Source organism: Symphodus melops, assembly GCF_947650265.1.
Source record: "Symphodus melops genome assembly, chromosome: 8".
Lineage (NCBI taxonomy): Eukaryota > Metazoa > Chordata > Actinopteri > Labriformes > Labridae > Symphodus > Symphodus melops.
In genome coordinates, this window is record NC_136698.1 from 2,485,814 (window position 1) to 2,512,185 (window position 26,372).

The following is a 26,372-nucleotide window of genomic DNA, read 5'->3' on the forward strand; positions in this document are numbered from 1 at the left end:
GTGATGTCACAGTTGCATCTTTCTCTCCCAAGTTGCTTCTTACACACAATAAAGTTGTGTTCACACACACACACACATACCGAAAACTCCTGGAAATGTGAGAGCTGCACGAATGCACGCACGCAGGCGAGTTGATGTAAGAAGGCAGCGGGAAATATGTTCAGGAAAATTCCCCGTGTGTAAAAGGGAGGTGGTAGTCCTGAACTTTTCTGGAGTGTATGTGTGAAAACAGAGTCACACACACGTACACACACACGTGTCAGTATCAGGTGAAGGGGGGAAATACAGGCTAAAAAGAAAATCCTTCTTTTAAAATTTAGAAGAAAAAACCTGCTTCATTACAACAACCCTAACATGTATTTTAACACAGTGCAGCTTTCATTACACTCAGCTGTCAAGACACGCACACAACATTAACACACACACACACAACTTTAACACACTAATATCATTGGAGAAGTCAGCTCATAAATGAAACACAACAGGAGTTAAAACACTTCCAATGTAACAAGGAAAAGATAAATGCTGCACAGAGGAGTCAGTTTTCCGATGTCTTCGTACCAGAGCAGAGAGCGGAGGCGTCACCTGCACACTTAAGTTTAGTTCCTGATGCTGAAAGCTTTGGTCTTCTTGATGCTGAGGAGCGGAGGTTTAATCTTTGGTTTGTTGTTTTCCCTTTCTGAGGGGGGACAGCGTCGGCTGTAGATGTCCGGGTACTGCTTCTGAAACTAAAAGAAGTGTGAATGATGAATGAAAAACAAAACAAAACTGAGAGACGGTCAGATATTCATTCTGATATCGTTGGGCAAAATGTCCAACAATGCTTCAATAAAATTCAGTAGATATGTTACAAAAAGTGCTCATGAATCCATCACAATCCAGCAGAGAGAGCCGTCCCATGAACTGAGACATAAAGAGCGAGGCGTGCAGCGTCACTGGAGCATGACTCAGCAGTTTTTTTTTTAGTTTTTTTTTTTAAAAGTCCGTCTCCACAGAGTCTGCCTGTATGTAAAAGAACATGGTGGTGTTTGTTGAGTATGTTGCAATAGATCATTTCCTACGTTTAGATTGTAGGAATGTTAATTCTGTTAGCCTGGTATTGGCATTTTCCAGCGTGTGTTAGCATCAAGCTAAGTAATATATCCAGGTCTATTTGTCAGAAGTTGTGACGGGTGAAGCTGTGCCTGTCTCAATCTGTGCTTTGTAAGAGTGCTCGGCTCGTGGTGAATGAAGAAGACCTGCTCTTTTTAGATTTGTCATGAAGAGACGCTACACAAATAAAGATTCATTTCCCGGTTGATGTAAAACATCGGATGAGTATGTCACAGGGGAAGTTAAAAATTATATTTGTGCGTTCATGTGAAAAGACTCAGGGCATTAAAGTGTGTTTTCATCTTCACCTGTTTCAGTTTCTTGCGTCTGTCCTTCTCACTCAGGCTCTGGTCCGTCAGCAGGATCTCCAGCAGATCCTCCATGGCTTTCTGAGAAGATTCTGCTTTTTGCTGTTCGAACTCGGCACCGCTGATCTGATGACAGAAGGCGTACATCGGCATCGGAGCGCAAACTGGATCGCCAACGTCAGCGTGAGTAACACCATCGACCGGGACCTGGAACCAGAGGAGAGAAAGAAACACGTGTTATAAATCATAAGCAGACTTTGTTTTCGATGAGTCAGACATGCTTCATCAGCTCTGACATTTTTCAGATAGTTACCCAATTACATCGTCTGCAACCACAACATTTCACAGCACAACAAGAGATGGTGCCAACAGGTCAAACATGCAGCTCCTCCGGTGAATATCAGGACTGTGTGTGTGAAGTGTGAACGCCTTCATAATGATGTCATCAATGAATGCATAATGTGTTTTTTTTTTTTTCCCCTTTCTCTCTACTGTAAATACTCTAATATTAAACTGGGAGATTGTTTCTAATGAAAGCGTGAATATTTTACTATTGTGAGGTTATTTATTGAATATTTTAACTGAAATCTAAGCATCGCTTGAAGTGAAATTAACACAGTTTAGTTTTAAAGTAGAAATTCATTTCTCTTAAACAGTACAAAATAAACAACTTGGATTTCTTGACTGTTTTTCGGCAGTGTTTACGTCTGACTTCTTTTTGTTCGGTGTCGTCTTCCCTAAAAACAAGATGTGTCAAGACGACAGACATTGCTTCAGTGTTGCAGATATGGACGTGTCGTCCCGTGACTCTGCCATGAAAATAACTGAAATAATTGACATGGGCAACATTAAATCGATTCATTGTTCCGAATGTCGATTTAGTTTAATTTATTGCCCAGCCCTACGTTCAGGGTGTCCCGATCTAGACGTGAGCTAATCAGACCTTTTTTTATTTTTTGAACCAGGCTGTAATCATGTTAATATCTGCTTTATAAAAAAGTTTTTTTTTTTAAATAAGATGTGTGTTTGACTTCTGTTGCTTCTGCAGCATCTCAACAACATGCAGAATTGTAAACTTCTGCATTAGCTTCCTTTTTTAAGGTTGCTGCTTGATCTGAAGAGGATGATGTTAAAAGCTGATCTTCGGCTGATGCCAGATCAAAACTTTTAAAGGGCGCACCTGCACTTCACGCAGGTACTGAATGTGGTCATTGATGGCACTGAGCAGGTACTCGGGGACTGAGAGGATGCTCTGCTGATGGTCCATGAGGAATGACACCAGTCTCGTAGCGAGAAGCTCGTCCAGATCACACTCCTCAGCGCTGCCCAGGACGCAGCCGGAAAACGTGTGAACCATCTGGAACAAAAAGTGCAGGTGACTAACGACACACACGAATAAAACAGCTACACAGGTGTAGGATGTTTGTTTTCGTCTCTGACCAGCGTTCGGGTGCCGATGGCGGGGTGGAGGCGGGGCATGTCCACGTTCTGGCTGATGCGTGACATCATCCTCATGAGGAGCTGCAGTCTCCTGCGGGAGGCGGGGGGGAGGAGCAGCGTGCAGAGCTGCAGGGCCTCGATGGCAACGCGCTCACAGTGAGGCTGGAGGAGGCCTAAATACACACAGTCAGAAAGTTACAGAGAGAGAGAGAGAGCTCTGCAGGGCGAACGATGAAGACACACTCCACATTCATCCATCCCCGCTACATCTCATTCACTAGATATGATGGATGAATGGACGGGTGGATGAAACTACAGCTACGGTGAGTCAGGAAATATTCTACAAACTATAAAAACTGAAAGTATGTTGACGGCGTAAAGCCCGTCACTCAGACGGAAACATTTTGTGATTGGAGGAACTTTCCCGTCGCTCAAACCAGGAAGACGGACGCCGCTACTTCTTCTCTTGTTCTCAGTCTGAACTGGAAATGACTGTAGCTCGTACGATGTTTCAGAGGATTTATTTAGCTCCTACTTAAGCGTTAACGCACACCGATTGGCTCGGACATGCAGAACGTTTCAATCAAGGTCACTTGAGCAAACGCAGCATCGACAAGGTCCATTTATAGAAAGCAGTGAAACAATCATTTAAAAAAAGAGAGACCTCGATGTTACCCTAACAAGGCTCACGAGTTTTCCTTTTTTAAATACACCTTTACAAAACGAGTGACTGCAGCGAGCAGCCAGCTATCATGGAAGTTAAGTTTTATTTACATCACTGCTGGATCATTTTGACTACTTTGGCTCGTGATGAAATTGTTTCCCCTTCAAGTCTTTAGTGCACAAAAATAACCACGCACATTTTGTCGCAGGAGAGATCCCAGCAGGAGTGTTCTGCTGAGTCATTGTATTTGTTTACAGCCATTATTACCGGAGACTTCCTTCAATAAATTACTGGTATTTCTGGTTTTCAGAGCGTCATAAAGCTGCATGGTGAAATCGAGCACCAAAAAACTGCTCCTCATTTCTGAACCTGCTCGTGTCTGAGTATGAGCACAGTTGTGTTATGAAGTTAAAAACCTGGCATGCTGTTAGATGTCAGATGGAGTTAGTGTGATTAGACGAGCAGACGCACAGACAGGGAGAGGGGAGAGGCTCTTACTTTGCTCAGGCTTGCTTTGAGCGGGCTGGGAGCTGCTGCTGCTGCTGCTGGGCGCTTTGAGCAGTGAGACGAGCCGAGACGGCTTCGACACGTCCAGGGAGCTGAGGCAGCGCCGCACCACAGCGGGTGCATAGAGCGTCCTCAGATTAGAGGTGCTGGCGGCGGGCCTGGGTCCACCGGGTGCGGCGGCGGCAGCGTGAGACCCTCGTGCTTTGGCGGCAGCAGATGAAGAGGAGAGAGGGTGATAGGAGAAAGAGGGAGGATGCAGGGAGGACAGCGAGGGGCAGCGTGATGAAGAGGAGGAGGAGGAGGAGTGATGCTGGAGTGCGGGAGTGTTCACGTTGAGGCAGCTGGCTGCTCGGTCTTGCAACTTGCTCGTTTCCTTCGCATCTTCCTCTCTTGTTTCTTCAACGATGTCCAGACAGCTGCCGATGCTGCGAGCCCGTGAGGAACGCAACCTATGCGTGACCCCCGACGCCCCCGTGAAAGACGCCACAGACAGTCTATTTCTGGTTTTGACTCCTGACGTAGATTCACGAGCGGCTGATGTTGCTTTGGGAACAGATGTGAAGTCGGTATGAGAGTGTGGCCTTGTGATTGCAGCGCCGTCCTCCTGGCTCCTGGCGCAGGACGCCAAGCTTTCATTGGACAGAAAGAGCTGCTGCCGGGTGAGAGGGGCAGAGGTGTCGAGGATAGTTTCCATGGAACAACTCCTGGATCGTGGCCTCGCAGAAACAACCGTACTCAAGCTGATGCAGCTTCCTCCAAACTGACCGTCACCTCCTTTCAACGCCGCCAGCCGGGACTGAAGTTTCCCGCCGAGCACATCTCTCATGGGCGACTCCGTCTCGTCACAGGTCCCCTGTCTGATCAGAGACAGGAGGAGACACTCCGTGGAGCGGAAAGACGCTTTGGGAGGAGGCGGGTCCGAGGGGAGGTCATGCTTCTTTCGTTTCCCACCTTGAGGTTTGGCGGGCGCTGCGACGTACCCACAAAACACTGAGAGCGGACGCAGAGAGACAGAGAGAGCAGAGCGGTGCGGGCAGAGTGTCAGTGCAAGCAGACAGTGAAGAGGAGGGGAGAGGGTTAAGTTAGTTCAAATGTTACTGTAAATGCAGAACCATGAGCTGGTTTGAGACAACAACAAAAAAACAGACAAACAGATTCAGAACATCCAGAGTTAGCGGTCCAAAGTGTTAGCATGCCTGCAGGACTCAATCTAATTGATCCTGATCTCCCTGCAACACAATCAGCATCCATTAAAACTAACAGTGTTCAAAGCACTTCCATCAAAAGCAACTTTACAGGAAACTCATGTTGTGTCAATGTGCCGCCCTGGTTGAAAGAACGCCTCTCTTCCATCCATCATGAGATCTGCTCCTCCTTACAGACAAACAACAAAGTTTGCACGGGAACACTGAAACATCACCGTCTGATGTTTTCAATGCGGATACGCACCCAGCACGTTGATGAACAGTTCGTACAGCTCGTACGTGAGAAGCGGCTGCGGGAGGCTGTAGAAGTAATCGGACACCGTTTTGAAGACGTCTCTCTCGAAGCCGGGATACGACGGCTGTTCGCTGTCGTACTTGGGCCCTGAAAATAAACGAGAATGTTACAGCGGCCATCAGAGCAAAGAAGGAAACAGGAGAGCTCGGCCCCTGAACTTAGAGCACATTTCAACCCAGAGCAGTGAACAAATCCCCTCGATAAAAACTCGAGAGGTGCACGTGACATTTCTAGTGCGCTTTGGGGAAAGAAAATGAAGGTGTTGACACGTTACGTGTAAACAAAAAAGAGAATCATTTTTAAATGTTCCTCCTCAGTGGCTCAATTCTTTGGATGTTGCCGTTAAGCAGCTTCTTGTACTCACAGTTGGCCAGGCTCTTCATGGCAGACAGCACCCAGTGAGGCAGGTCACCTGGAGAGACGAGAACAGGTCAGAGCGGTCCAAGGACAACGTTTGTAATTCAAACTGTCGGTAGGCGGCGGGGAACGTTTCAAATCAAAAATAAACCCACTGGTCTTGTCGTCCATGGTCACCACCCCGTGCTTGTTGACTTTGGTCATATTGTAGATGATGTTCTGTGGGTTTATGTAGCGCTGGTCCAAAACCTCATCGAGAGACGCAACTCCCAGAATCCTCTGCAGGCTGAAAAACAACACGCAAGGCTCGTCATCGTCATAAATCTTCTCTCTGGAGTTTTACAGGTTTTTAAAATATAACCAACAGCAGAGCATGTCTGTGACCATGAAAGTGTGAATGTGTGTGTGACTGTACTGGGTCAGGGCGATGTCTCTCCAGATCTCCTGTTCATCCTCCACTGTCAGCTCTCGTCTCGGCACCTGCTGCGCTCCCATTGGCTGACGCTCTCCGCCTGCTTGGAGGGCGGGGTCAACATTTTCCTAGAAAGCACAGAGACGGCAAGGACCAGCACCGATCAATTCTTGTTTCGTCATCTTTAGTAAACCTGCAACTATATGTCGCCATCGTGGAGGCGACTGATTAGAGAGCTTGTCTGCACACAGCAGGTGTCACTGGAGCTCACCTGTGTCTCCTTGTCCTGCTTCTTCATGCTCCTAAACTTGAAGAAAACGTCCTTGTCCCTGAATGAAGGCCGTTTCTTGATGGAGCGGGAGGCTGAGGCTGGAGCTGCACGGGGAATGGGCTTCAGCGGAGACGTGGAGGGAAATCTGGGAGAAAAAGAGATGACGAGGATGTTTTAACAACCTTGAAAAACATACGATGATCTTGTTTCTTCAAAAATGATTATCAAGCAAAAGGTTTTCTTCAGGGAACCTGTAGAGCGTGCTGTTGTCCTCCAGGTCCTCCGTGCCCCAGCGTCCCTTCACATCTTCGATCACGTGGTTCTTCAGAAACTTCTTCAGGAGCTGCAGCGTCTGCTGCCTCGTGACATCAGGGCCGAAGTTGCTGTTGTTACGGAGCAGCTGGTGCAGCCAGTCCACCGCGGCAGAGGACGTGAAGCAGGAGGCGTGGTGTCTGAAGTTCTGCCGGTGTTTTCTGAGGGGCATGCCGGCCCGAAACAAACGAGTCACCTCATTCCACTGAAAGAGAGAAAAAGGTGCCGATTGATGAGTGCATGAACAGAGAGAGATTTGATAGAGGGTGGCATCATGATCGCGTTTGCAATGCATAATAAATGCACTGTACAAGTTTGAATTCATAACAGAACTAATGATCTCCATTTTGTGTTTGCAAACATGCTTCGCTCTCTCGCCTGGCCGGTTGGAGGTCCGTGGTACCAGGACAAGGAACGCACTGCACATCGTTTGGATGCAGTCAGATGAAACTTTACTTTAGTTTTACTGCTGTCGATATAATGGAGAATAACCAACAGCTTTTGATGACTGTTTGATTCAGGAGGGACATGTTGCAAACACAGATTTGGTGCAGAAACAGAACATAAAAAAAACATAGAAAACATTCACTCATTAATCTTTGACTAATTACTTTTCCAATATTAAACAACTAAATTACGACTCTCCCCTTTTGAGTTTCCTGCTGTCTGCTTGTTCTTTATCTCTACTTTATATATTATATTTTCATATTTTAATGTTTGCTGTTGTTCTGCTTAAACACAACTGTCCTGTAAATGTCAACTTAAATGTCAGAATTGGCTCATACAGTTTTTCTAAAACACATGAATACTTTATTCACACTGCTGTGAATAAACATATTTACATGAAAGGAAAGAACATCATGGTGTATTTATTATGAGGAGAAAATACATTTCTCTATTTTTATGTAGGATGTTGCTTCAAGCACATATTCTCAATCTAGAGGACGGCATTTTTTCTTCTAGACATTATTTTATTAATCAATATAAACTTTTGCTGTGTCTCATCTGTGAGCTGCTGTGACAGTTTAATTTCCTGAAATATATTTTTTTAACTATCATATTTACAAGAACACATACAGGTTTAATTAAAAGACTAATAACACATGTAGAATGCATGATAGTCATTGTTCTAACATGTTCTATGTAAATCGATGTATAAAGAAATGATTGATTTAATCAAAGTGAAAACAGCCTACACGACGACTTAACAACCAAAGAAGCAGACAGATGTGATAAAAGAGCATTTTAAATCAGGAATAAAGACGGTTTAACGCTTCTACTTTGTTTTAAAGACCTGACTCCCTTTTGGTTTTAGATATAAACTGTTCAGTCATTCGGAGAGTTTTGAAGAGTTGATATTTCTCATGAACAGAGTTCAATGTTTGCAGCAGGTTAGCTAGCCTTTGACCTTTCCCAGTTCAGAGTGTACTCACCAGTTTGGTGGCTCGATATGGTCCAGGGGTGATAACATGAGAACTCATGTTTAACAGCTTCAAATCTTCATCAAGAGACTTAAAACATATCTATAAGTTTGTAAATGAGGAGTCGCAGGAAGTCTCGATAATAAATCCCTCTTAAGCTCGGCCTGGCTGCTCTCTTCTCTCTGTGTTCTGTCTGTGTTCAAAATTACGAGCCGTGTTCTTCTGCCACCTGATTGGACGGCGCTCTGGTCACGTGGCCAGCGTCAGTTTGATTGGACGGCGCTTGTGTCAAGTGACGAGCGTCAATCTGCGTCGGATAGAGAATCAAAACCTCAAAAGAGACTTTATTTTTTTAATTTTATTTTATTCTGTTACATTTCTCTGGATTGATTTTGATCATGTGTTTAAATGTTGTGTGGGTCTTTAAATTATTAATCATTTTATTATTAGTTGTGTAAATGTGCTTTGTAATGAGTTAGTTATAAATACTGAGACATTTGGACAGAAATGGCTTTTGTTTCAGGGTGGTTCATGTTTTGTTTTTTTTTGTTTTTTTTAAAGCCTTCTAGTTTTTTCAGTAACAGGAAACGATTAAGCTTTACATGGACAGACATGTGAGCAGCTCTTGTCCCAAACGATGTAACACTTAAGAATAATACATTGTGTGTTTTTCAACAAAGTAAGAATAAAGACACATTTCTCATAAGAGTTTGATCACTGAAATTCAATGCTGTTTGCTGTTCTAGTATTGAGGAGGACCAGTGAAGGCATTTAGCTGTGTTGCATTCACTGACTTGCACTGTAATGGAATTTACTACGTTAACATAACAACGGGAAGAAAGCTAAAGGTCAGACAAAAGGACAGTGTTAGTTAGAGGCATTTTCAAAGGGATGGATGCTGGGAGGATGAGGATTGTTTAAAAGACAGTTCTATAGACATGCTAATGTCAACAAAGAGTACACTAACACAATCAATCAATCAATCAATCAAGTTTCTGCCACAAAAAACCTAAAAGACAACTAAGTCAGAACATGCTGCATGGACAACATGCAGTGTCTGTTAAAGTATTATCATATTAGAACTGTTTAGTTACCTTGTAAAATACTTGACATTAAAAACACATTGAATCCCTCCCAATGAAAAATTCAGGATTTACATTTCTACAATTGGCTGAGCAGACACTTTTATTTAATTAAGCAACATACATCAGAGAGTTAGTATACAACACAAGAAAGGATCTATATAGAGAAGAACACAACAGCAGGAAGTGCAAAGAAATAGCTTTAAGTCTAAATTAGCTGTAGATTCAGCAGTTTGACCCAGAAACCAAATGTAGGAAGGCTCATCTGTATGAACTCATCAAGTCCATCATCAAACTTGTGGCTCTGGCATATTGACTCAAGCTGTGAATCAGAACGAGCTGTGAGAACATTGTTGTCCTAAAGTCAGATTTAACAGGGACTACTATTTCCCCTAAAATAATGAACATATAAAGGTAAACTCTGAAAACATCATCATTCTGCACAAAGAAGGTCAAGCACCTGAGTAAAGTTAGTTCATTTTAAGAATGGGTCGTCTTTTGTGAAAAACCTGGTGTGGTTACCTCTTCTCTTGTTGTGCTTGTTTTAATAAAGCCATCAAATTATTTGAAATAACTTCAACGGGAAATGAAGCCCTTAAGGTATCGATCCCACAGTGTCACTGATCTCAGAGTTAAGTCAGATCAATGTTAAAAAAACCCAAAACACATTAACATAGCACAAGGCCTGAGAACCATTTCAAATATCTGACAGAGAGCTTAACGTTTGGACAACGGCGCCCCCTGCTGGTCGGTACAACATGTTGTATTGTGTGTGGATGTATTTTTTTTACAGGCAACGTCACACTGCATGCAGACTTGTTTTCAAAGGGAATATTGTTGTTTTATCAACTAAAGTATGATATTAGCTATAGGCCTCCTAATGTCTTGGAATTTTATTGATAGATAAATCACATCTTGAAGGGTATACTAGTGTGTAAATAAAAACAAAAAAAAAAACATTACAGGTGAATGGATGAAAGGCTTCATTTCAAACCAAAAATTTCTCACTTTCTCACTTTTCTTCTATTAACCAATTAGGCCTACGTTATTACAGCAAAATCTCAAATTTATTTACAACCAATTTGCCACCTATTTAAATTAGTTTATATCAATGCAGAAAAGAATCATCCTCCAATATTAAAAGTATGAATTAAGCAAAAATAAACGTTGTTCCTCAGGAATCAATAAGGTCGAATCTTCACCAAAAGTAATCAAACAAAAACAGATTTTAATGTTTTCTTTTTATTTGCCTGACATTACAAATCAGGTATTAAACTGCATTTGGCTGCTTATTTGATGCATGTCTGTGTAAAAAAAAAGAAGAAAAAAAAAAGTACATTATATTATTCTGAGATAGAGTGGGTAGATGAGCAAATAGGATACTTTTAATGGATGATAATGGTCTTTTAAAACCAACACTGGACATTTAGCAGAGTGTAAAGCACGTTGTTGTATTTATACATGGACGCATTCATGAAGAATACCGACCCGTGACCCGGATTCGAACCGGGGTTGCTGCGGCCACAACGCAGAGTACTAACCACTATACGATCACGGCGAGCTGTGCTTCAGACGACTGCGTACACAAACTGCACTCAAAATGCACTTCTATAATTGGGGTAACAGCACAGTGACAGAGCGTAATTTCGCTAAAACGTGGGGGAAAAAAAATAAAGAGGAATATTTCGGCCCAACAGTTTTCAGTTGAGAAATGTTCCTCAATCCTTTATAAAGAAGAGATCATCACTCAATAAAAAATATATAAGATTGACATGATGTACAGAAGTGGATGAATTAAATACGCTTCTTGTTGACTTGTTCTTCTCCAAACGTTTGGTTGAATTTATATTTCTTCAAAAAATGCTTCAGAATAATGTGGTCATTTTCCTTTAAATATTTAAATAAAAAGAATAATGTGGTCATTTTCCTTTAAATATTTAAATAAAAAGTTCCGAGTGAGCCATCTTCTTTTTTTCGGTTTCCTTCAGCTGTGGGCGTGGCTAACGGGAGTTTAAACATGTACTCGCTTGCTGATTGGTGAAAGACGATGCATTCGTACGGATTCTGCGTTTTCTCTTTAGTTATTGGATAAGACGTCATCACCGCTGGCCTGTGATTGGCTGAACGCAGAACGCGAACGAATTCAAACCGGAGCAGTGTGTGTTGTTGAGGGAAGTGTGTTTTAACGTTAACTCGTGCGGAGCCGTCAACATCAGCAGCATCAGCATGGATTTGTAGACGTTTTTACCGACGTAACATGTAGCAAGCTATCAGGCTATTAAACTTTACTTAAAATGTCTGAAGCTTTACCTGCGACACGAGGGGGGTTTCTGGATTTTAGTCCGGTGAGGAGAGACGACGTGAACAAGGAGAATGATGTTCCTGTCTTGAGTTTGATCCAGTTTTCAAAGGCTCCTTTTGTGACATTTGGGGCCGTGAAGTTGGGGACCTCTAAATCGGCGGTCTTGCGGATTGAAAACCCGACAGAGGATGCAGAAGCGGACGTCGTTGTTGAAAAGATCTCCTCCAGTAAAGGCTTTTCTGTGGACTACAACAGCTTCACGATTCAGGTTTGTTCATCCATGCATTTCATACACTTTGTCCCTGGGAGCTGCAGGAAGAGTTGAGATCATATCCAGGAGCTTTGCAATGATTAAATCATGTCTGGAGCTTATGTTTAATCATGAATTAATCTTTGTGTGTGTGTTTGCAGCCTGAGGACTCGTTCACTTTAACAGTAACCTGGACCCCAACAGAAGAAGGAGGAATCAGAGAGCTCCTCGTTTTCAATGCCAATGGAGTCCTCAAGCATCAGGCTGTCCTGCTGGGGAGAGCAGAAGCTCCCAAAAAGAAAAAAGTAAGAGTCCCCAGCTTCACATTCACTCTGAAACATCCCACCCAAACTAATATATACCTTATATTTAATGTATTCTCCTTAGATTCTAGCAGACATGCACATCACTCGTTAGATTTGTTTAATGTAAAATAATTGCTTAAACCTCCTGGCAAAACCTGGATAAAAAGCCAAGCTTTGCAGAAGGTTCACTTACTAACATTTATTTATTTAATTTTATTGGCTACAAAAAAAACAACAGTTTGGTCCGTTGACAGATGGATAAATGTTCTTTTTTTTCTTTTTTTCTTTAAACTTTGTCTTGCGTGTACAGTGTTGAATCATCTCTGACGTTTATAGGGGAATTAATCTGGGCCTTAAATTGCATCCCATCATCTGTAGTCCTTTAAAAAAAGACACAATCCCAGAGCTGTAGATGCGTGAGGGACTAGAGGTAGGGAATATCAATGTGCCTGTAGAGCTTCTTAATACTTTAATTTAAAATGTATGTATGTTTTTATTTTCCTCTCGTGTTTTTTAGAAAAGCTTATGGGACACGATCAAAAACAAAAGAGATGGCGAGAAAGTAGCCGCACCCAGGAGGAAGAAACCAGAACAACTGCTCAAGATGTCGGCCAATAAAACCTTCCAGGTGTCCCGAAAACCGCAGTACAAGCGGGAGAAGCCGCGCAGCCCCCTCGCCTCTCTCAACGAGGGCAAAGCTGTTCGAGAGCGGTCTCTCTCCAAGTACAGTCCCGTCGTGGACGTCCCTCCACAGTCCGAGGAGCAGGCGACCTCGAAGTCCACGCAGAGGCAGCGGTCTCTGGCTTTGACGGACCAGGAGAACGTCCACCCTCGCTCTCCTCTCGTCTTGCTCGTCCCGACCGCCAAGCTGATGGACTCGTCTGACACCCCGACGAGCAAACCAGAAAACAAAGATCTACTGAGGATGCTGAACAGGACGCTGTCCCCCATCGGGACCCCGGAGAGGTTCAAGAAGCTCATGCCTCATATTCAGTCGGAAAGCCCGGCGCCTCGGAAGTCTGCGGCGGATTCTGAAGACGCCGACAGCGGGTTACCTGGAACCCCGGCTCTGTCTTTGAAGGATGCTCTCGCTCTCATCGACTCCGATCTGAGCCACAGGAACAACAGTCCCCGGGACACCAGTTCCAGCTGTGGCTTTTCAGATTCCCTGGAATCGAAGAGTGCGAGTCGTGGCTGCACGCCGGTGCTGACCACGTTGCCCGACAGCCCGCCGGCGCCCGAGTCCAATGAGCCCAGACTTACCTTCTTCATCAGCAAAGAGGTCGACGTGTCGGCGGCTGAAACGTCAGCAGAACGGGTGAAAAAGGCTTCTTTCACCTCGGCCACCGTGATTAAAGGCAAAGCGCCGGAGGAGACGAGCTGCTCGAGTGGAAGGAAAATAAAGAAGTCGAGGCGAAGGCTTTTGGAGAAAACGCTCGAGCTGTCCGACAGCAGCAGCCAGTCCGAGTCTGGATCAGGAACTCCGAGTCTCCCTGTCATAGAGCCAGGAACCAACGGGGGGCCAGAACCTGCAGCTGCCGACTCTACATGTAACGACGGGATTCAAACCCAGACGCTCACCTTTTTCAGCCCGAGTCCACGGCCCGTCGCCTCCCTCGCCTCTTTCTCTCCCGCTCGCTTCTCCTTCGCCGCCACTCCACCGCCTCCCTCAGTCCCCGCTTCCATCTCTTTAACCTTCACCGCTCCGTCGCCTCTGGGCTCGTCATCTCCTCTCCATCACGACGCCTCGTCGCACCGCGGGCCGTCTCCGCCGCCGCGTGTCCAGGAAGACCTGTTTCCTGTTCAGACGGCGTCGCAGAGCAAGAAGAGGAAGAGCGAGGAGTTTCTGAAAGTCGAGGCGAAGCCGGCGGAGGACGCGAGGACGGAGCGGGCGAAGAGGAGCAGGGTGGTGGCTGCCAAAACGGAGTCGACGAGATCGCTGCAAGAGAGGAGGCGTGCGTCGCAGAGACAGCCGCCGTGTGCAGCAGGTGAGCGGACGGGACGTTAGCGTGAGCGGCGTTATGACAGAGTGTTGACGTGTATTCAGTCTCAGCAGGTTGATGTTGTGTTTCACACGTTTCATAACTGCCTTTAAGTTTCTGTGCGGAGTATCGGCCCCGTCCTTTGACCCTCTCTGTGTTTTTTTTAACCTCCCAGGCTCCGTGCGCTCCATGACGACGCCCTCTCTGAAAACGGTGAGGTCTGCGGCTCCTCCGCAGGCCAAACAATCGAGCTCCAAACTCACCTCGAGAGGTATCCACTCCCCGTCTCTACAAACTAAGATTAAGAGTTGATCTCACACACACACACACACACACACACACAGACTAGATCACACCTCGGGATGTAAAGTGTGTGTGTGTGTGTGTGTGAGGGAGGGGCTCCTGTGAGTCTGACTTCATATTTTCTCTGTTTAAAAAAACCAAACTCAAAGTGTTTCGATGTCTGCGGCTCACAGGTGCCCCGTCTCTGAAGTCGTCCGGTGCTCGGCCTGTGAAGATGGCGAAGGTGGTCGCCGTGGCTCAGTCCAAGCTCACCTTCGTAAAGTCGGCGCAAACAGGTACGTGGACGCCAGAGCATCGGATGGGCGACATTTTGTAACAAAACAAAGTTGTTTTTAAACGTTTTTTTGACGTTTTTTGCCTGCAGTCATACCGAGGCACCCGATGCCGTTCGCTGCCAAGAACATGTTTTATGACGAGCGGTGGATCGAGAAGCAGGAGAGGGGCTTCACCTGGTGGATCAACTACGTCCTCACGCCCGACGACTTCAAAGTCAACACTGAAGTCAAACGTAACGACCTTATGTTTGCATCCAGACAATCCGCACATTTTGAAAAGTCAAACTGAGAGTCTCGGCCTAACAAACGTTTCTTTCAGTGAACGCCGTGTCCATTGCCATGGGCAGCGACGCCAAGTTCAGCGTCCCTAAAGCCCCCACCAAAGAGGAGATGTCCTACAGCACCTACACGGCCCGACGCAAGCTGAACCGCCTCCGACGCTCGGCCTGCCAGCTGTTCACGTCGGAGGCCATGGTCAAAGCCATCCAGAGGCTGGAGGTGGAGGTGGAGGCCAGGAGGCTGCTGGTCCGGAAAGACCGCCATCTTTGGAAGGACATCGGTAAAATGATGATGTGAAACCTGCTAGATTAGTTTTTATTTTTTTTATTTAAGTGCACTAAAGTGTCAAACTAGCTGAAAGTAACGCTGTTTTGTTTTTCGTCCTTCAGGTGAACGAAGGAAAGTCCTGAACTGGCTCCTCTCCTACAATCCGCTGTGGTTACGGATCGGCCTTGAGGTATTCTGACACGGGTTTTTATTTCTTTAAAGTGGCCATGTGTAACTTTTTAAAAAAAATGACACCGTAGGCCGCTACGCTAACTGCACCAGCATCCTGTCGCTCGCTCTTGTTGGTGTGCTCGTACGAACACAAGCGGCCGTGAAACCCACCGGGTCAAGAGGGATGATCTTACTTTTTATTTTTTAAACGGAAGTGAAGCCATTTCTGGGTTTGTTTGTTTTTTAATCCCTAAAAGCGATCCAAGCTCCCTCTAAGAATAAAAAGCTCTCCCGTGTTCACTCCAGTTTTCGCCCAACGCCGCTCAGATTCTACTTCTGGCTTCTTCAGAGTCAACCTCAAGTGTAGCTCTCCGTAAGTAGAGCACTGCGAGGACGACACACGAAAAACTCTTTCGTGGAAAATCAAACCCGATGTCGTCAAAAAAAAAAAGTCTGATTTGATCTCTGATCAGGTAACCGTTGTCTTACTAACAGGCGATTAAAACGTGATTTTTAGAAACGTGATGTGAGAAAGTTCCGTACTGGCCCTTTGAGCTCAGGAAGTTTAACACCGTGCTGCTCGTTCTCAGACGATCTTCGGGGAGCTGATCTCACTGGAGAGCAACAGCGACGCGTTGGGTCTGGCTCTGTTCATCCTGCAGCGGCTGCTGTGGAACCCGGACCTCGCTGCCGAGTTCAGGCACGCCAAAGTGCCTCACCTTTACAAAGACGGTAATTCAGCGTGAGAAATATAGAAAGTGCACGAAGAAAACGTTTGAATCCGACTGTAGTGATGGAAATGAAGGCGAGGCTTTAAAACGTAGGATTTAAATCAGTGTGTGTGTGTTGTTCCTCTGTTAGGCCACGAGGAGGCGCTGTCTCGCTTCACGCTGAAGAAGCTGCTCCTGCTGGTGTGTTTTCTGGACAAAGCCAAAGAGTCTCGTCTGATCGAACACAACCCCTGTCTGTTCTGTCAGGACGCAGAGTTCAAGGTATCAGCATTTATTTTATTGACTCAAAAAAAGCTTGAAAAATCACACGGAAGGATTTTTTTAAAAAAAATCTCAGATCGATGTTTCATGTGATCCATCGCTGTTCCCTCTCGTCTTCTTCACAGACCAGTAAAGACCTCCTCCTGGCCTTCTCCAGAGACTTCCTGAGCGGAGAGGGGATCCTCCCGCGCCACCTCGGCTACCTCGGGCTGCCCGTCTCCCACGCTCAGACGCCCCTGGACGAGTTCGACTTCGCGGTGAAGAATTTAGCGGTCGACTTGAAGTGCGGCATCCGTCTAGTGTGAGTCCAGACGTCGACGTGATGCGTGCGTTTCTCTGAAGCTCCGACTTCGGCTTCATGTCTCCTCTGTCCTCTGAAACATCTGTTTGAGCACTTTACAATCAGAGTAGTTTTTTTTTATTGCCAAACACATTTACAAGGAATTTGTATTGATGCAAGAACTGGCGCTCTCTCTGCAAAGTGCAACACAGAGGGATTCTCCTGAGTGTTTGTTGTTCTGCTGCTCGCAGGCGAGTGATGGAGCTCCTCGTCCAGGACTGGAGTTTGTCGGCTAAACTCCGCATGCCGGCCATCAGCCGCCTGCAGAAGGTCCACAACGTGGAGCTGGCTTTACAGCAGCTCAGAAGTAAAGGTGTGGACCTGAAGGACGAACACGGTAATTATTATTAGAAGAGACTTTCAGCATGACGGATGTTTCCATCGTTCTTTCTTTCTTTTCTTTCACTGAAGCTTATTCAGTGTTTTCTTTCCTCGTCTCGCTCACATCGTTTGTTTATAATCCGATCACGTCTTTATCTCTTCAGGGGCGGCCATTGATGCCAGAGACATCGTGGATGGACACCGAGAGAAAACTCTGAGCCTCCTGTGGAAAATCATCTTTGCCTTTCACGTACGTTTTTTTCCTTTTTTGCTTCCACTTTAAATCTTCCCGTCTGTATTGAGCGCGTGACTGACGTGCTCTTGTGTGAAACGATGCGTTCAGGTGGAGGTCATTCTGAACGAGGAGCAGCTGAGGGAGGAAATCTGCTTCCTGAAGAGAAGCTTTCGGACCAAACTGAGGCTGGCGTCCCTTAAAGCGGACCGCGGCCTCCAGTCGAGTCCTGCAGAGGCTCGGCCGGCGTTCGAGCACAGCAGCGCTAAGATCACTCTGCTCATGGAGTGGGTCAGAGCCGTGTGCGACTTCTACAGCCTGAAGGTGAGTTTGGTAAAAAAAAAAAGCTTCAGGTCCAGAGACTTTGTTTCACCTGAATCCATGATCTTACAATTCCCCCTTTGAGGAAAAAAAACAAAAAGTCTCTGACGTCCGTCTGTGTGTGTGTTTGTGCAGGTGGAGAACTTCACTGTGACCTTCTCGGATGGCCGTGTCCTCTGCCACCTCATCCACCACTACCACCCCGGCGTGCTGCCGGCGCACGCCGTCAGTCACAGCACCACGCAGACGGTAGAGTGCTCAGCGAGAGGCCGTCTGGAGCTCGACTGCTCCGCCAGCGACTCGGACAGCTCCTTCGACTACGTGCCTGCAGGACACAGCGGTAATTTCATTTAACTGTGGGGACGCCGCCCCAGAGCTCAGCACATCACTTCCTGTTTTCACTATGGAAACAGGAAGTCCTCGATTCACCGACTAATAAAACCCTTTGAATTGAATCACTGTAACTTCAGTTTAAAGATGTCGTGACTTTTTAAAGGAGATAATGAAGTGACCGTTCCTGACTTGTATCTGTGCGTTGTTTCGTATTTGCACACAGGCCCCGCCTCTCCGTCGGTTGAATTCAAAGAGCTGCTGGACAATGAGAAAAACAACTTCAGGCTGGTCAACACGGCCGTGTCTTTCCTGGGCGGAGTCCCCGCCATGATCAACCCGGCCGACATGTCCAACACCATCCCCAACGAGAAGGTGAGAGCAGGACATCCCCCCCCCCCCCCCCCCTTGTAAACACCAAGAGGAACATGTCTATTATTTTAGCTCTTTTCTAATTGGCTGGTGGGTTTACCTGCAGGTGGTCATGTCGTACCTGTCCTTCCTGTGCGCTCGTCTCCTCGACCTGAGGAACGAAACCAGAGCAGCTCGAGTCATCCAGGGCGCCTGGAGGAAATACAGACTGAAGAAAGACCTGCAGCTGTTCAAGGTCAGTTTAACTCCAGAGAGGGAGGGTCCATCTGATGGAGACGCACGTCGGTCATTTACAGAGACGGTCAAGTTTTGCTTGTGACTTGACTTTCAAACCTAAAGATGATTTGAATAAATGTGTGCAGTAATAAAGAGCTCTGTTTGATCTTTAAAAAAACGATCTAACAAACCTGAGTCTGTCGATAATTTGAAGTAGGATCTTTAAACTGTTGAACGCTGTTAAAGTCGATCTTGTCCCTGGTTTTGTTCGCTCACAGGAAAGAAACGCGGCTGCTGGGAAAATTCAGGTACTGGCGAGGAGTTTCCTGCAGAGGCGACGAGTTCGGAGGCGGAATGAAGCGGCCGTTGTCATCCAGTCGCTCTGGAGAGGCTTCGCCGCCCGACACAGGATGAGGCTCGAAAAGGAGGCTGAAGTCCGGAGTCGGCAGCACAAAGCGGCGACTCTCATCCAGGTACAAAAGAGTTAAAACAAGACCGACGTTTGAAATGTCAGAGGAGATTTTGCCGTTTCCTCGGGGGGGAAGAAAATGCATGACATCATCCGCCGGCGAAACCGTCCGAAAGCTTATTTTGTAACATCGAAGCCTTCGTGTGTGATTTAAACGATAAATGTTTGTCATGGTTTCCTGCAGGCTCAGTGGAGGATGTTTTCCGCCATGACGGCTCACCGGCGCCTCAGGTTCTACGCCATCCTGGTCCAGGCGCAGTGGCGAATGAGCAGGGCGGCGTCCGCGTACAGAAGAGTGCGCTGGGCGACGGCCGTCGTCCAGACGCACGCGCGAGCGTCGGCCCTGGGAAGAAAAGATCGCCAGCGCTATCTCTCTCTTCGAGCGGCGGCCGTGAAGATACAGAGAGCGTGCAGGAGGCGGAGGGCCGAGAAAACCGCCAAGGAAAATCACGCTGCCGGAGTGATCCAAGCGGCGTTCAAGAAATGGCACGAGAGGAAGATGGCTGAAAAGGACGGCGCGGCTGTGAGGATTCAGTCCTGGTTCAGGATGCAGACGTGTCTCCGTCAGTATCGGGAGGTCAGGAGGAGCGCGCTGCTCATTCAAGCCCGATGCAGAGGCCACGCGCAGAGGCGCCGCTTCCAGGAGTTGAAGCTGCAGCACCGCTCGGCTGCCGTCATCCAGGGCGCCTTCAGAGGCCACGCCGCCAGGAAGCGGCTGGCGAGGAGGAGGAGCGCCGCGCTCGTCATCCAGCGTCGGTTCAGAGCCTCTGCGAGAAGAGACGCAGAGAGGCGGGCGTTTGTGACGTTGAGATGCGCCGCCATCGCCGTGCAGGCGGCTTATCGCGGCAAAGCGGCTCGAGACTCTTTGAGGAAACGGCACGAGGCAGCGACGGCGATCCAGGCGGCTTTTAGGAAACACGCAGCCCGAAGCCGCTACCTCCGTTTGAGGAAAGCGGCGTGCGTGATACAGGAAAAGCACAGAGCCGCCGTGTTGGCGCGGAAGACGAAGGAGGATTACGCCGCTCTCAAGCGCGCCGCTCTGACTATCCAGGCTCAGTGGCGAGGCCGAGCTGACAGGAAGAGGATCGAGGAGCGGCATCGCTGCGCAACGCTGATCCAAGCTTACTACCGTCGGCACAGAGCCAGGACAGAGTACAGGTCCAAGAAGGCGGCTGCTGTCCTCGTGCAGCGCCGTTACAGAGCGCACGTGGCCGGGCGGGAGGCGAGGAAAGAGTACCTGCACGTGAGAGCGGCCTGTGTGACCCTGCAGGCCGCGTTCAGAGGCGTGAGAGCGAGGGCGGAGTTAAAGAAACGCCACCAGGCAGCGACCGCTCTCCAGTCTTCAGTCAGGATGTTTTTATGCAGGAGACGATATTCCCTCCTGCAGAGTGCCGCCATCATCATCCAAAGTCGATACCGAGCTCTTCTGGCGTGCAGGGCGCGGCAAAGCGAATACCGTCGGGTGAAGCAGGCGGCCTTAAAGGTCCAGTCCGTCTACCGGGGATTCAGAGTGAGACGAGAGCTGAAGAGGCGGCACAACGCGGCCCGAGCCGTCCAAGCTCAGTTCAGGATGCACAAAGTGCGTATGGCGTATCTCGCCACCAAGTGCGCCGCCATCATTATTCAGGAGCGCTACAGGGCCAAAAGGCTCCGGGACCAACACGTGCAGACGTTCAGAGCCTTGAAGTCTGCAGCCGTGGTGATTCAGGCGGCGTATCGAGGCCACGCGGCCAGGAGGGAGATCGCAGAGATGCACCGAGCGGCGTCGATCATCCAGAGGAAGTTCGCCTCCGTTCAGGAAAGAAAACGATTCCTGGCTCTCAGAGCGGCCGCTCTGTTCTGTCAGCGCAGGTACAGGTCGGTGATCCTGACCAGGCGTGAGCGTTTAGATTATTTATCAACACGCAGAGCGGCCGTTTGTTTGCAGGCAGCGTGCAGAGGGTGGCAGGCCAGGAAGCAGCTGCGTATCCAGCACGCCGCAGCTCTCATAATTCAGTCTCACGTCCGAAAGTACGAGCAGAGACGCCGCTACGAGAGGCTACAGTGGGCTGCAAATGTGCTGCAAGCACGTTTCAGAGCCAACAGGAAGATGAGAGCAGAGATGCAACGACTGAGAGACAAGAGAGGCGCCGCCGTCGTCCTCCAGGCCGCCTACCGCGGGATGAAATCCAGACGGATAATCAGACAGAGACGTCAGGCTGCTCGTGTCATTCAGAGAGCGTACAGAGCCCACTGTGAACACCAGCGGTATCTGACCTTAAAGTCCTCCGTCCTCATCATCCAGCAGAGATATAGAGCCACTGCAGCAGCTAAGCAACAAATGCAAAACTACCAAAAGCTGCGTAAAGCAGCAGTGAGCCTTCAGGGAGCTTTCAGAGGACAGCAGGTCAGGAGGGAGGTCACTCACCGGCATCAGGCTGCAGCTGTCATACAGTCTGTGTTCAGGAAACACAGAGAGGAAGTCAAATACCAGGCCATGCGTCTGTCTGCCATCATCATCCAGAGACGCTATCGGGCCTGTATTCTGCAGAGACAAGAGAGGAAGCTCTTCCTCCAAATGAAGCACTCTGCCGTCGTCCTTCAGGCGACCTTCAGAGGTCGTCGTGTGAGAGGCAGCATCGCTGAGATGCACAGAGCAGCGACCGTCATCCAGGCTAACTTCAGGATGCACAGACATCAGGCGGCCTTCAGGAGACGGCGCTGGGCAGCCTGCGTCTTCCAGCAGAGGTTTAGAGCTCAGAGACAGAGGGACACAGAGAGGACGCGTTACGAAGAGGTGAGGACGGCTGTCGTCGTCCTGCAGGCCGCCTACCGTGGGATGAAATCAAGAAACATCATCAGACAGAGACGTCAGGCTGCTTGTGTCATTCAGAGAGCGTACAGAGCCCACACTGAGCGCAGACAGTTTTTAAAACTAAAATCCTCCGTCCTCATCATCCAGCAGAGATATAGAGCCACTGCAGCAGCAACAGCTCAAAGACATCGATTCCTGAATATTTGCAAAGCAGCAGTCACTCTTCAGGCAGCTTTCAGAGGACAGCAGGTCAGGAGGGAGGTCACTCACCGGCATCAGGCTGCAGCTGTCATACAGTCTGTGTTCAGGAAACACAGAGAGGAAGTCAAATACCAGGCCATGCGTCTGTCTGCCATCATCATCCAGAGACACTATCGGGCCTGTATTCTGCAGAGACGAGAGAGGAAGCTCTTCCTCCAAATGAAGCACTCTGCCGTCGTCCTTCAGGCGACCTTCAGAGGTCGTCGTGAACGTAGAGGTGTTGCTGAGATGCACAGAGCAGCGACCGTCATCCAGGCTAACTTCAGGATGCACAGACATCAGGCGGCCTTCAGGAGACGGCGCTGGGCAGCCTGCGTCTTCCAGCAGAGGTTTAGAGCTCAGAGACAGAGAGACACAGAGAGGACACGTTACGAAGAGGTGAGGACGGCTGTCGTCGTCCTGCAGGCCGCCTACCGCGGGATGAAATCGAGAAACCTCATCAGACAGAAGCATGACTCGGCCTGCGTCATTCAGAGAGCGTACAGAGCCCACTGTGAACACCAGCGGTATCTGACCTTAAAGTCCTCCGTCCTCATCATCCAGCAGAGATATAGAGCCACTGCAGCAGCAACAGCTCAAAGACATCGATTCCTGAATATTTGCAAAGCAGCAGTCACTCTTCAGGCAGCTTTCAGAGGACAGCAGGTCAGGAGGGAGGTCACTCACCGGCATCAGGCTGCAGCTGTCATACAGTCTGTGTTCAGGAAACACAGAGAGGAAGTCAAATACCAGGCCATGCGTCTGTCTGCCATCATCATCCAGAGACACTATCGGGCCTGTATTCTAAAAAGAAGAGACAGAGAAAACTTCCTGAAAATGAAGCACTATGCCGTCGTCCTTCAGGCGACCTTCAGAGGTCGTCGTGTGAGAGGCAGCATCGCTGAGATGCACAGAGCAGCGACCGTCATCCAGGCTAACTTCAGGATGCACAGACATCAGGCGGCCTTCAGGAGACGGCGCTGGGCAGCCTGCGTCTTCCAGCAGAGGTTTAGAGCTCAGAGACAGAGAGACACAGAGAGGACACGTTACGAAGAGGTGAGGACGGCTGCCGTCGTCTTACAGGCGGCTTATCGTGGGATGAAATCAAGAAACCTCATCAGACAGAAGCATGACTCGGCCTGCGTCATTCAGAGAGCGTACAGAGCCCACTGTGAACACCAGCGGTATCTGACCTTAAAATCCTCCGTCCTCATCATCCAGCAGAGATATAGAGCCACTGCAGCAGCTAAGCAACAAATGCAAAACTACCAAAAGCTGCGTAAAGCAGCAGTGAGCCTTCAGGCAGCTTTCAGAGGACAGCAGGTCAGGAGGGAGGTCACTCACTGGCATCAGGCTGCAGCTGTCATCCAGTCTGTGTTCAGGAAACACAGAGAGGAAGTCAAATACCAGGCCATGCGTCTGTCTGCCATCATCATCCAGAGACACTATCGGGCCTGTATTCTGCAGAGACAAGAGAGGAAGCTCTTCCTCCAAATGAAGCACTCTGCCGTCGTCCTTCAGGCGACCTTCAGAGGCTGCTGTGTCAGGAGGGACTTTAGCCGACGGACGCATGCTGCGGTTGCGATCCAGTCACGCTGGAGGTGTTTGGTGCAGAGACGTGACTTCACGAGGAAGCGGGAGGCGGCGCTGACTCTGCAGCGGAGGGTCCGGGCGCTGCGGCTCGGCAGGTCGGAGAGAAACGACTACGTCCGGATGAGGCGAGCCGCGCTCACACTGCAGACTCAGTGCAGAGCCTGGATCAGCAGGCGGCAGGTAACCACGAGCACGAGGACTGTCCTCCTCAGGGGAGGGTTCGACACACGAGCATGCACGTCTCCTTTAAAAGTTAAAACAACACACAAAGAGACAAACTATAATTTGCCATACTTTTTCTTTCACTTAATCAACTCATCACCTGTTGCAGCGTTATTAATAGACAAATTCAGCTGAATTTAGTAAAAATCAAAGAAAGCAGCAGACTGCCTGGAAAGATGCTGCTCGTGGTCCTAATAAGGTTTTGAATGTTTCAGGCGTTGGAGGAAGCCAGAGCAGTGAGGAGGCTGCGTTTTACTTCGGCGCTCTTCCATCACCTCAGCGCCGTGAAGATCCAGAGAGCTGTCAGAGCTCACTTGGCTTTACAGTCGGCAAAAAGACAAATCCATTGTGTGATCACCGTACAGGTACGGAGGAGAGAAAAGAGTCCACGCCGCCGCGTCGCTCCGATGAAATGAACGAGCGAGGAGCACAATGTTTCCCTTTTTTAATGATTTTCTTGTTTCCGTTCCAGCGCTGGGTGAGAGCCAAGCAGCAGAGGACACGGTATCTGGAGGAGCGGAGGAAGGTGGTCACGGCCCAGAGAGCCGCCAAGCGCTGGCTCGCTCGCCGCCACGAAGCCGCGTCTGTCCTCCAGCAGGCCGTCCGCAGATTTCTGCTTCTCAGGAGGCAGAAGAGGGTCCAGCAGGGAATCATGAAAGCTCAGGTACTGCAGACGAGGCTGCACGTGAACGTGTCTTTAAAACGCTGTCATCAGTTCAGCTGTTAACACGTGATGAAATCCTGCAGGCTCTTTGGAGAGGACACCTGTCCCGCCGCCTGCACGACAACGCCAAGGTGGTGAAGTTAAGGCAGCGCCTACGCAAAGTGTCTGCCGAGGTCCGAGAGGAAGACAAACTTTTTAACAAGACGTCGTCCGCCCTGGACTACCTCCTTCGATACAAACACTTCTCCTACATCCTCGAGGCCCTGAAGAACCTCGGTAAGGCCGACGCTCCGCTCTGCTGCATCACTCAAGAAAGAATTTCTCTTTTACTGTACCGTTCAGTTTTTAGCAAACAACTCATCAACGTGCTTCTCACTGTGAGCGTGCTTTCTCCTGAGTGCTAAAACTGAACCGTGTGTGTGTGTGTGTGTCTGATCGTGTGCACAGAGACGGCCACCAGACTGTCCCCGGAGTGCTGCGAGCGGCTGGTCGAGAGCGGAGCCACCAACGTCATCTTCACGCTCATCCGCTGCTGCAACAGGAGCGTCCCGTGCATGGACGTCATCACCTACTCCACCCAGATCCTCCTCAACCTCTCCAAGGTATCGCCAACTTCCTGCACATTTAAGGCACTTTTGCATCGTTTTCCCCTTTTTTTTTCCCAAACTGGGAAGTTCACCCACTTCTTCCCCCCCCCTCCATATCGGACGTTTTCCACACAAGTGTTTTCTAATTCCACTCTTGTGCTTTTTCCTCGTCTCACTCTCAGTACCACAAGACCACCGAGGCCGTGTATTCGGTGGAGAACTCAGTGGAGACTCTTCTGGACCTGCTGCAGAGATACCGGGAAAAAGCCGGCGATAAAGTGGCGGAAAAGGGCGGCAGCATCTTCACCAAAGCCTGCTTCCTCCTCGCTCTCCTCCTGCAAGACAAACGCCGCGCCGTGGTCCGTCGCTCCATCACTTATTCACACGTTTATTCCAGTAAATTTAACAGAGAGACACCTGAGGTAGTTTTCCTAAATGTAACCAGTTTGTGTTTTTTTTTTCTTTCTAGGAGGTCATGAAGCTTCCGAAGGTCCTGGACAAGATCCGCAGTATTTACCGCCTCACCGCACGCAAACACAAGATGGACGCAGAGAGGACGGTGCTTAAACAAAAGATGAACGCTTCCATCAACGGGAGCTTTTATGTTCAGGCAACGCCTCGCAAATCCAAACCGGCACCAAAGTACGCGCACGCATGTTTTATTTTTTTGTGTCTGAGAAGTCCTGCTGGTCATCTTTTTTTGCTTCATGAATCAAACTCCTGTCTTTGTTTTTCAGATTTGCGCCGGATTGGGTTCTCCGAAAGGACAAACTCAAAGATATCGTGGACCCTCTTCAAGCCATTCAAATGGTGGCAAACACTCTGTCTATTGTGTTGTAAATATTCAAGCTTTCAAATCTGGATTCATCTCTCTTTTTTTTCTTTTTTTTTACCTGAAGAATTTATTGTCTTCTTTCTTTTTTTGCTTTTTAAAAACAAATGGATTGTGTACCCTGTAAATATTAAAATGGAATTGTTTCTTACTTTTGGATTATTTTTGTCCTGTTCTTTATTGTTTGTAAGAAACCTTCTCAGTGTTACGACATGCAAGTTTTTTCAGAGATATTTATGGTCTTGGTCTCAGTCTTGACTCGATCTCAATCCCTAAATCTTTTGGTCTTGACTCGGTCTTGGGTATACCCTGGTCTCTGTTAGTGTGGTCTCATAAATGACTAAGTA

At 48.2% G+C, this 26,372-nt stretch overlaps 2 protein-coding genes across 2 annotated transcripts; one reads left to right on the top strand and one right to left on the bottom strand.

Moving 5' to 3' along the window:
• Positions 1 to 97: 97 nt before the first annotated feature.
• depdc1a (DEP domain containing 1a) lies at positions 98 to 8,505 on the bottom strand. Its single transcript, XM_079349885.1, has 12 exons — positions 8,297 to 8,505; positions 6,803 to 7,068; positions 6,552 to 6,696; positions 6,284 to 6,408; positions 6,024 to 6,154; positions 5,876 to 5,923; positions 5,461 to 5,598; positions 4,003 to 5,001; positions 2,841 to 3,013; positions 2,581 to 2,757; positions 1,401 to 1,607; positions 98 to 728 (listed from the first exon to the last, which is right to left on the bottom strand). Exons 1-12 carry the CDS (start codon positions 8,342 to 8,344, stop codon positions 600 to 602), a joined length of 2,586 nt encoding a protein of 861 aa, XP_079206011.1. The 5' UTR covers positions 8,345 to 8,505; the 3' UTR covers positions 98 to 599.
• Positions 8,506 to 11,491: 2,986 nt separating this feature from the next.
• aspm (assembly factor for spindle microtubules) lies at positions 11,492 to 26,176 on the top strand. The gene is made up of 26 exons (XM_079349864.1): positions 11,492 to 11,936; positions 12,080 to 12,223; positions 12,741 to 14,211; positions 14,381 to 14,476; positions 14,682 to 14,783; positions 14,873 to 15,016; positions 15,103 to 15,342; positions 15,452 to 15,519; positions 16,091 to 16,232; positions 16,362 to 16,492; positions 16,618 to 16,793; positions 17,024 to 17,169; positions 17,318 to 17,403; positions 17,497 to 17,709; positions 17,842 to 18,046; positions 18,263 to 18,411; positions 18,515 to 18,643; positions 18,903 to 19,097; positions 19,278 to 23,900; positions 24,158 to 24,307; positions 24,415 to 24,606; positions 24,690 to 24,882; positions 25,054 to 25,208; positions 25,376 to 25,552; positions 25,663 to 25,835; positions 25,931 to 26,176. Exons 1-26 carry the CDS (start codon positions 11,661 to 11,663, stop codon positions 26,031 to 26,033), a joined length of 9,879 nt encoding a protein of 3,292 aa, XP_079205990.1. The 5' UTR covers positions 11,492 to 11,660; the 3' UTR covers positions 26,034 to 26,176.
• Positions 26,177 to 26,372: the final 196 nt, after the last annotated feature.